Genomic DNA, 11,112 nt, shown 5'->3' on the forward strand with positions numbered 1-11,112 from the left:
CCTTTTGGGTTTGCAATTGCTTTCACCTCTGGGTCCTTGGCTGTCAGCACGACGGTGTGCAACTTCAGGCTGGGAAAGCTGCAAGATAAAAACACAGAAGAAGCCACTAGTTAACTTTTTAAATTGGGATATTAAAGAACTAATAATCATAAAAGCACTTGTTAGTAAAGGCTATTTTATTTTAGCAGAAATTCCACACCAGGCCCAATGTAACATGTAAAGATTTTCATGAAGCCCTCACTGCCTTTGACTCACGCTGAAGTCAAAGCTTTCTAAAAATAAATGGCCTTTTTCTCTGATATCTGCGGGCATAATGAAACCTAGAAAAGGGCTCAGGAATCCCATGCTCTGCTCTCTGCTTGCGTTTCAAGCAGGAGAGAGGTCAGTGGAGTCCTGCCCAGTGCAGGTGTGCAGAGTTTCTTGTATCAACGCCAGGTAAATGTTCCTGGGTTGGAAAAGAGCTGCTGGGGGACGTGTTCCTCCATTGTTCGCCCTGCAGCTGCCAAACTATTCCTGTCCAGAAAAAGGAGGGATGCTGGAGCTAGGCACCCCATTAACACAGTAAAAACTAATATTAAACTAATATTTAAGCCTCTCTCTTTCCCCCCTGTTCTCAGCAGACTGCAGCAGCTGTGCAAGGGGTGCAAGTTTGCATCCACTCGTGGTGGTGGGAGCCTCGACTCCCCAGCTCTTCACAATCCATGGAAACACCTCTAATTCCAGGCTTTGCATGAGGCTGTGCAATAAAAACTTGTTCTTGCTGTGGTGGGAGCACACAGTGACTTTCATGACAGCACACGGTAATTTTTCACTCCTGCTGTGCAGGTGAAAACAAGAATTTCAAGAGCACAGCTAAGCACAGTGGTGGGAGCTGTGGAAATGCCAAGGACTAAATACCCCAGGTGTTAATTAAAATTTGCAAAAAGGTTCTGTCTCTCTTACTCCTGAATTTTTCAGAGCAGCGAGGCTCATTTCGTGTGAACAGAGGACAAATTTTGGACCTAAACTGATCTGCAAGCAGCTGAGCCATGTAAGTTTAGCCTTAAAATTGCATGAGTAGGACAGGTTATGTGCTGGGGCCTTCACAAGCACACAGCGTAGAATTCAACCCATCACTACAGTTCATCTTGAGAGCAAAGCTTTTCAGCTCTTCTACTGCTATTTCAATTGAAATTAGTTGAAAGTTACCACAGGTCTTTTTTTTCCTTTCTTTTCAAATAACAGGAGCTTTCCTGAAAAGGAATGAACATTGTTTCACAGTAATCTCCAAGTTGCCACTGAACTGCTGTATCCTCTGGGCAGAGCATTAATCCTGCAGATGTCAGAGGCTTACTTTAACACCACCCATAGGTTACTCTTATCTGATCAGGGGTGGTTTTTTCTTCCCCTGTACAGCTCTTTCTATTTGCTCTTTGAAATTCCCATGTAAAATCAGCTCGCAGTTCAAAGGTAGCCATTTTTTGAAAAATGATAACTTTACCACTCGATCAGATTAAGCGATAGAGCCCACCTTTGGGCCAGGCCTCCACCCAGCCAGGAAAGGAGTGCAGTACGTACACGCGTTGCAGAGCATACCCGCTCGCGTGCAGTGGTTCCCACATGCTCTCATGCTCTGAAAACGCCTTCCCTGTCTTCTACAGAAGATGAAATTTCTCCTCCCTGACATTAGTGGGGCTCTGACTGCTCTGAAGCCAATGCACTCACACACTTATTCCTGCATAACAAATAGGCATGGCAGAGAGGAACCAGGACAGGAGATCAAGCCACCTCTGTCCCGTGGGAATTCTGAGGGTTCCCAGGTGACAAGTGACAATGTGATGGAGCCAAGCATGCAGACCTTGTATTTAGTGCCTGATCCCCAGCAACACTGGTGTGAGCTGGCCAGGAGCTTTATTGGAGACCGTGTCAGACTTTAAAGAAAATGAAGCAGTGTTACCAATATTGACAGGCAGCTGGTGGACCTCTGCTGTGCCCGCTCTCTGTCAGGAACAGCCAGCTCTGTTCCACAAACCCTCTCCAAATGTACCCCGCTTGGGTGCACTCTTTAAGGCTCCATTGGGCAACAGCAATCTCGGTTCTTCCCTCCAAGATCTACACCCTTTTCCTGGAAATCCCAATGTCAGGGCCCACCCTGCAGAGGTCTGGGTCAAGACAGAGAAGCGTTAGGCCGGGTCTAGATGACGCATCATGCAGGATCACTGCAAGACCTGCCCTGCAGCTCCATCACTTGCCCATCCCTGTGCAAACATCGCTGGTACTTTGTCATACAAAAATTGAAAAAGACCCTGTAAGACAAATGATGCCACTTGAACCCACTTCTTGTCCTAGCATAATCTCGTTCCATTTCATGGATGAGTGAACTTCTCAGGAAACGTGAGCTACTGAAGTTTCCCAGTTGCTCCAGCTCCCTCCTCTCCCTGTGTCATCTCAGCTTCTTGCAGCCTTGCCCAGGTCGGATTGTCTGAAATGCAAGGCAACACTGCTCCCTCCACCAGCTCGGCTGAGAACTGATACTCAGAGACATGAAATGGTTTGTGCAAGATCACAAAACCAGACATGAAGCAGGACACGTATCCTGCTGTGGTTCCAGGCACTACCTCTTCCCCGTGCCCATCTCCAGAGTGAGAGGAAGCGACTACCAGAAGTTGTCCTCTTCCTTCTACCTGCTTTGGACAAAGAGGAATTCAAGTGTGTGGGCTGAGAAATGCAATTCCCTGCCTCAGGCAGAGCTGGGGAGCCGTGAAAGGCAGCAGCATGCAAGGGGGAGAAAAGCAATGTCTTCAATTCCTGCTGTCCTTGGGGGCTTCTTCTGCAGGAATTTGACTTGTAGTTGAAGACAGGGATCAGAAAATAGGGACTCTGTTTTCATTCCTACCTCCGTGGGCTTGCCCCAAAGCTCCGAGTGTCCCACAAATCCCTTCTCATCCTCAGTCACGCAATGAGGTTCACTCTTCTGAGGAAGGTGCTCCGCAGGAGAGGCTGTCTTTGAAATGATACACTAAAAATAGTGATTATTGCTTTGACTCGGTCACCTCTAAAACAGATGAAAGACAATTTACCTGACTCACAGTATTTAATAAGGTAAACTTCTTAAAGAGCTATGAGAACCCAAAGAGACAGGCATTACAGAAATGTATGTTAATCATATGTCACATGAGGGGAAAAAAAAAAAGTTTTGCCAAGTGTCCAACAGCACTGCAAAGCCACTGGTCCAAAGCCCAGGGAAAACAGAAACTTGTCCACAATCTCGTTAAGCTTTGGATTGGGCCCTGGAAGAAAAGTTCAATTAATCCTCACTTGCAAGTTCAACACATATAGTATGCCTTGAGCCTTGAAGTCAGTATTTTTTAAAATGACACTTTGTAAAATTATATTTAAAAAAAAACCAAACAACCTTTGTCCAAAGGTAATTCACTTTGTGACTCTACAAACTAAAAGTTGAAATCTTGAAAAATTACTAATAAGGAAATGAGAGAATTTTTAAATAAAATAAAATCCCACTTTGCACTTTAATGGAATATATTCATTTTCACACAGAAGGCATACGGACATTCAGGCACATTTAAACAGTGTTACATTTAAATTCAAAGCATACGCTTTATTTCAAGGTGATTATACACTGCAGTAATTAAACAAAATGCTCTCACCCCCCCCCCCACGCTCCTGTTAGTTTTTAAACGCTGGAATGCTTGAAGCACTCGCACAATTTCTATTTTTTTTCCTGTAAATCTTGTACTTGACCCTCTTTTTCCGGGGGGTTAGCGGGGCTGGGGGGAAGCAGCGGATAAAACTGGAATTTGGGGAGTTGCTTTCTTCCAGTCGCAATTAGAAGGCTGGATTCCGCAGATAATTAGAATCAAATGCTTCAAATAAATGCTGCAAAACCAGGGCTCGCTTGGAGAGGGACAGCTCTCCGGACCGAGCAGGCAGATGGTTTAAAAAAAAAAAAAAGGGGGGATTTTGCTGAGGGGCCCGAGGCGCGCAGCCCCGCACCGGGGTCTCCCGCAGCCGGAGCTGACAGGGGAGATTTTGCAGGGAATCCCCCCCCCGCCCCCCCCAGACCCCCAGGCTCACCCCCGAGGTGCCGCATTCTCCTCCGGACGGTGCAAAGCCGCCGGCCTCGGGCGGGACGCGGCCAGGGCAGCCCGGGGAGGGTCCCCGGTGCCCGAGCCCGGCGGTGGGAAGGCTGCGGGGAGAGAGGAGAGGCGAGACGGGGCCAGGGGAGGTGGAGGGGCACGGAGGGGCTCGTTTCGGTTCTTTCCAGCCATCCACCGCTTTCCTCCGTTATCTGCCCCGTTGGAGAGAGCGGGGAGCGCACGGCGGCCCCGGGGACACCGGGGCTCGGCTGCCGGAGGGCTGCACCGGCTGCGGGGGCACACGGGCAGCTCCGACCCCGCTTGCAACCGGTGTTTCTGCCGCGTACCGGCCTCCCCAGAAGTTCCCCCCGCGGAAAAGGGGTTCAGAAAGTAACCGGCTATCCCCAGGGCACGAACCGCCCGGTGCGTCCCGCCGTACCGGAGCTCCGGGGAGGCGGCTGCTGTCGCCCCATCCCGGAGCCGCTCCGCACCTCTTCACCGCGCCGGCCCCGTCCCCCGCGGCTTGGAAAAGGTTCTCAGCAACCCACCGCCGAGCCCCTCAACCCCGGAGACCGTCCCGCTGCTCCCCACCCTCCCCCAAGACGGGGTGGGGGGGGTCCCCCTCCGCACACCGGGGGTATAAAACACATCCCCGCCGTCGGGGGGGGTCCCCCGCTAGTACCGTGGTGCGGCGAAGCACCCCCCCTCCCGGACAATTTACAGCGGCAAAAATAGGGGGGGGGGGACGCCCACACATGCCGAGAGAGGGCCCGTTCGGCGGCCGGGCCGCCTCCAGCCGCCCGCCCCGGGCAGCGGCGGGTCCGGTCGGCGGAACGGCGGGAGTGCGGCGGGCGGGCGGGCGGGCGGACAGCGCGGCCCCGGGTAGGGCGGCGCCCCGCCCCTTATGTAAATGATCCTTCCCGCTCCGCCAATGGGAAGCGGCGGCGGAGGAGGAGCCGTTTGCCCTCCCCTTAAAGTAACTTGTTGCCAGGGGCCGAGTTTCGCACTGGACGTGGAGCGCGGCGGCGGGCCGGGCGCGGGGCGCGGAGCGGCGCGGAGGGGAGCGGGGCGCCGGGACGGCAGCAGGACTGGTTTTGGTTGTGTTTTTTTTGATTTTTCGGCTGATTTTTACGCGTTTGTGTCTTTTATTTTTATTCTTCTAGATTTTTTCATTTTTTTAATTTTTTTTTTTCTTTTTTTTTTTTTCTTTCTTGCTCTTCGAGCGCCCGCGGAGGGCTGCGCGGTCCCCGCCGCTCCAGCCCGGGCACATCCTCACCCTCGGGGCGGTTCTGCCCCTCGCTCCCTTTCCCCCCCCCTCCCTCCCCCCCCCCCCCCCCAACCCCAACCCCAACCCCATCCCCATCCCTCCCGCGGCCACCAATGCTCAACATGACCGAGGAGCACGACAAAACGCTGGAGGCTCCCTGCAGCCCCGCGGGTACCACCAGCTCCATGTCCCACGTGGACTCGGACTCCGACTCGCCTCTCTCCCCCGCCGGTTCCGAGGGTCTGGGTTGCCCCCCCGCTCCCGCCCCGCGCCCTCCCGGTACCGCTCCGTTGGGAGCGAAGGTAGACGCGGCCGAGGTGGACGAACGTTTCCCCGCCTGCATCCGCGATGCCGTCTCGCAGGTGCTGAAGGGTTACGACTGGAGCCTGGTGCCCATGCCCGTCCGCGGCAACGGATCGCTCAAGGCCAAACCTCACGTCAAGCGGCCCATGAACGCCTTCATGGTGTGGGCGCAGGCCGCCCGCAGGAAACTGGCCGACCAGTACCCGCATCTGCACAACGCCGAGCTCAGCAAGACCCTGGGCAAGCTTTGGCGGTGAGTCCCGGACCCCGCAGCCCCCCGACCCCCCCCCTTTCCCCCGACCCGCCGCGGGGCTGCACCGGCGGGACCCCCCCGGGGTGCCCAGGGATGCGGCGGGGGCTTTGCCTCGGGGGGGTGCGCGGCTGAAGTCCCTCTCCCACCGCTTACTTAATTTCTTTTTATTAATATTACTACTTTTTTGGCCGTCCGTGCCCGCAGGGGGATTCTTAAAGCGTTTCTAACTGAAGTGCAAAAATCCCCCAGAGCCTGTGGGTTCGCTGCAGAGGACCGAAAAAGCCCCCGTGCAGGGGCCGGGGCACCCACGGCCGCAGCGCTGCCCGTGGGTCCTGCCCCAGCGCTGTCACGGGTGGATTGTTCCCTGCTCCATCACCAAGATGTGCAGCCTGGGCCCTTCCCTCTCCCGTGTCCCTGTCCCCAGGAGATTGAGACTTTTTTTTTAATTGCTTCTCTTGCAATGGCTTTTTCTAAAAGTTTTTTTTCCCTGGCTTGCTTGCTTGTTGCTTAACAAGCTATACAACCAAACAAGCCGATTTTTAGCAGTTATTTTAATCTGCTTCCTAATTTCCCTTCTTATCTGCGTGCTGGCATGCTCAGCGCTGCCCACCGATGCAAATATTTTTTTTTTTTCTGGGCGGCATATGAGTGCGCTCTGCTTTCCAAGGCTCTGTGACGAGCCACGTTTTACCGTGTGGTATATTTGGTCATGTCTGGTTGTACCAAACTTGCATCTTTCCTGCCTGTTTGGGCCAGCGATGCTCCCGCTGCGGTTTGAGACTCTCCAAGAGTTTGCAAAGAGAGGTCTGGGTAGGGGAGAGTTTTGAAAGAAATAATCCCGTCGCTGTTGCCTTCGTGGTTTCTTTGTAAGCACCAAACAAAGCTGGAAATGGGCAGCGTTGTTTGTCGCGGTGAGGGGGTGGCATTTGTAGGGCAAACATAGGAATAATATTTGGCAAAGGCATTTAAAATGGGGCAGGGGGATTTTGTTTTGTCTGGTTGTAGGTATCCATAGCGGTCGGTGTCTTCTGAACCTCTATAGTTGGTATTTTAATACGTTTTTGCAACATAGTTTAGCTCTTTTTTGCTACAGCAAATTCGTTTTGTGATTAACTTTCTGGTTGTTCAAATCGGTGTATGGGAAGTGGGGATGTGAGCCTGAAAATAGGCTGAAAACTTCTAAGGGAAAAATGTTAATTTTGGATTATTTTCTTTTTCCCCCTCCTCCTTCTTTAAAAAAAAAAAAAAAATCCATCCTAAACCAGTTTGTTAAGCGAAAATGAGAAACGTCCCTTTGTGGAAGAAGCTGAGCGGCTCAGGGTCCAGCACAAAAAGGATCACCCGGATTATAAATACCAGCCACGGAGGAGGAAAAGTGTAAAAGCCGGGCAGAGCGACTCCGACTCTGGAGCTGAGCTCAGCCACCACGCCGGCACGCAGATCTACAAAGCGGACAGCGGGCTGGGAGGCATGGCAGATTCCCACCATCATGGTGATCACACAGGTAAAGGACCCCCACGGGCAAAAAAAAAAAAAATCTGCAGGTCCCGGGTGCGTTGGTTTGGGACATGAACCAGCTGGCGGGCACGGGCTCATCTGCTCCCCGGATGAATATCAGTGGGATTGGGGCCATCTAAAAGCAGGAGTAGTTGCCCTGAGAGCTGGGGTTTTGCACCAGGTTGTGAACGTGGCCACTGTTTTCTGTAGTAAAAGCTTATAAAGCCGACTGTGCGATAGGAAGTCCCCAAAGCGCAGGGATCCCGGTTTCCCAGCTGGCCCGGGAGCGGGGAGAATTAATTGCGAGCTAATAAGGGTTAATAAACCTTTGGCCACGCGAAGGGTGCCTGGGGGAGCGGGTCCTGGAGAGGCGGCTTCCCCCCGAAGCTCCCCGCTTCTCAGCGGCGCTGCGAATTGGCACGGGGCGCGTGTTGACAGATTCCAGGAGGATTGCGAACGTCCTGCAGCTTTAGACGCGTCTGCGCTCTCGCCCAGCCTGGCTGGGGATCCCGGCTTCTCTGCCTCCGGGAGAGCCGGGCTGGCTTCAGGCTGCCCGCGGGGAGGAGGCTGATGGGGTCCCTCCAAATCCACCCCCCTGGTTCTGCTTCCCAGGCGAGGGGGAGTTTGTGGAACCGGGGGTGTCCCGCCGTGTCCCAGAGCGATCCCGATGGGCACAGCGCGCTCCCCGGCCTCTCCTCCCCGCTGCGAACCATCACTCATGCGGGTGGCTTACCCTGGACAAGGACACCGTCCCTGGCATGGTCGCAGGGGGACATCAGCCACCTCCAACACGGGGCTGTAGATTTAAATCCCCCTTCCCCTCTTGCGATAAGAGGGGGGCGAAACACGCTTTTTTTTTTTTTCAATCGTTCTTGAAGGAGTTGGGTGTTTTGTGGCCGCTCTTGTTAAAGCCTTGCTGTCCCTTCGTCCCCAGGCCAGACCCACGGGCCACCCACCCCACCCACCACCCCCAAAACCGACCTCCACCACGGCAGCAAGCAGGAGCTGAAGCACGAGGGCCGCCGCCTCGTGGAGAGCGGCCGCCAGAACATCGACTTCAGCAACGTGGACATCTCGGAGCTGAGCAGCGAGGTCATCAACAACATGGAGACCTTCGACGTGCACGAGTTCGACCAGTACCTGCCACTCAACGGCCACGCCGCCATGCCGGCCGACCACGGCCCCAACGCCGCCGCCGGCTCCTACGGCGCGTCCTACTCCCACTCGGCCACGGGCACCGGCGGGACCAACCAGGTCTGGACTCACAAAAGCCCGGCCTCGGCGTCGCCGTCCTCCGCCGACTCGGGCCAGCAAAGGCCGCACATCAAAACGGAGCAGCTGAGCCCCAGCCACTACAGCGACCAGTCCCACGGCTCCCCCGCGCACTCCGACTACGGCTCCTACAGCGCCCAGGCTTGTGCCACCACCCGCCTCCACCGCCACGGCCGCCGCCTCCTTCTCCAGCTCCCAGTGCGACTACACGGACCTCCAGAGCTCCAACTACTACAACCCTTACCCCGGCTACCCCTCCAGCATTTACCAGTATCCCTATTTCCACTCCTCCCGCCGTCCCTACGCGACGCCCATCCTCAACGGCTTGTCCATCCCGCCGGCCCACAGCCCCACCGCTAACTGGGACCAGCCGGTCTATACGACCCTGACGAGGCCTTAAAGGATGCGCGGAGCCCCCGAGGGCTTCCCCGACATATGCACTAATGAAGGAATGAAGACGAAGAGCGTGGAGTGCCGCGATAGTTTCCGAAGTGCCTCCTGAGCCACTGGGAACTCTGCTCGTTGCGACTGGATGTCCCCTTGCTTCAAAACTCTCCAAAAGGACAGAGCTCTATTTTTCTTTAATTAATCCAACCTAAAAAAATAAAAAAAATAATGAAAAAAAGAAAAAAAAAAAAAAAAAGGACCAGCGATTCCTTTTGAATAAATGAAGGACAAAACCATTCGACTCCTCTGTGAGGACTGAACTGAACTTACTCGTCGTGGAAGTTGACAAGTGCAAAAGTGGAGCAGGGGGGGTGGGGGGGGAGGAGGGAGAAAAAAAAGCTGTTCGAGACTTTAAGGGTCTATTGCAATGTGAGGAACGGACCAACCTTGAGGGCAAGAACTCACTCGGACCAACGCGGATGAAACCTGAAAACCCGGCTATTCCGTGTAACAATCTCGTGGGAACAAACGAGTCTGGTGGGACCAACCAATTAAATGTCTGAAGTGTTTGTTTTTTTAGTCAAGAGTTCTTCTAAGCAAGGTTTGGCTGTAATTAACATTTTGTTTTGGTTTTTTGGAAGCTTAAAGTGTTTTTGTTTTTTGTTTCTTTTTTTTTTTTTAAAGCTGTTAAATATGTATTTATGTTCTGTATTATTTTGTCTTTTAATTAATGAAGTAATTTTGTGCAAAAAGTAGAATTTTAAAAGATTTTAAAGATGGGGTGGGGAGGGAGCATAAAAATAGTGGAGATGATACAATAAAATGGTGTTATGAGTCTATAGATTTTCGTTGGTTTTTGGGTTTTTTTCGTTTTGAACCGCTGCAGCAGTCGTGTTTGAGAGAGGGACTGAACGAATCTGCCCATCGCAGACCTGGTCACCAACAGGAAACTCAAACGGGAATGTAAAATACCAAGGGGGGGAGAAGTTACTAATTAAATTGGGAGGCTAAAACGATTGCAAAAAGGAGCAGGCGATTTTTCTGGCTACCTGCTTTCAGGCGTTAAAATTGGATTCAAGGCATTGCAGAGTCTTTGTACACTTTCAGAACCAGGACTACTTTAGAGGAGGATGTAATTTAATGAGAAATTTTCACCTTCTGCTTTAATTTTGGCTTCTAGGGACCAGATATCATCCATCAAGCTGTGAAACTAAAATCTTCTCCACTAAAAAATTTTTAGGTACTTAGTTTTAGACTAATATTTCATTGATATATTTCTACTTCTTCCATTGTATGCTGAGCATATAATAACCATCTATTTTATGGTAACTTGTGCCTTTAAAAACTTTGTAAATCTAAAAACACATTTCAGAGGTTATCATCTTTTTACCTTTTCTATGTTTCCTACTCTTTTTCTAAAAAATATTTTTTGCATATTTCCTTTTGGGGACGTGGGGGTGGGGGAAAATACAGAAAACTCATTTTTATGCAATCTATTTTTCTGTATAAAGTTTGAAAGACTTTGGCTGTTACTTAACTGTTCTCTTCACTAGCTTCTGACTAAGCAATGCTAACTTTTGTACAGATCAATTTGATAAAATTAAAAATTGCTTTTTATCAAGTACGTGTTATGTTTTCTTTCTGCTTGAGCCTATTTCTGTGCTGAAAAGAAACACGGAGAACAGCTTTGAAGGAGACAGGCTATTCAGAATAAACTGTTTTGACCAAGGTTTTCTGTTCTCCTAATACCTTGTTGTTTGTTGACGGGGGGGGGTTGTTGTTATTTTCCCGTGCTCCCTTTCCCTGTACATGAAAAATCCCATAGTAAGACACCATTTATAATTTTTTTTTTTTTTTTTTTTACTTCTTTGAGAAGTGTATTTCCATGCCCATAATCCCAAGGATTTCATAGGATTTCATTGAGACTGCTCACATGAGTAAGGGTTTGCAAGGTCAGACTGCATGGTTTTAGACCAAGTTCGTTTTATTCTGTACAGCACGTAGGAATTTTACAATAACAAATTCTGTTTTCTGGTTGGTGAGCCCTTGTAAATACC

The 11,112-nt window shown here is 51.5% G+C and overlaps 1 protein-coding gene across 1 annotated transcript; it reads left to right on the top strand.

Moving 5' to 3' along the window:
* The first annotated feature begins 5,100 nt into the window (after positions 1-5,100).
* On the top strand, positions 5,101-10,676 carry SOX8 (SRY-box transcription factor 8). Its single transcript, XM_052773292.1, is given in 4 exon segments — positions 5,101-5,899; positions 7,165-7,403; positions 8,331-8,824; positions 8,826-10,676. Coding segments are annotated over 4 exon segments (1,419 nt in total). The 5' UTR covers positions 5,101-5,456; the 3' UTR covers positions 9,069-10,676.
* The last annotated feature ends 436 nt before the right edge of the window (positions 10,677-11,112 follow it).

This window comes from Harpia harpyja, chromosome 21 (genome assembly GCF_026419915.1).
Source record: "Harpia harpyja isolate bHarHar1 chromosome 21, bHarHar1 primary haplotype, whole genome shotgun sequence".
Taxonomy (NCBI): Eukaryota; Metazoa; Chordata; class Aves; order Accipitriformes; family Accipitridae; genus Harpia; species Harpia harpyja.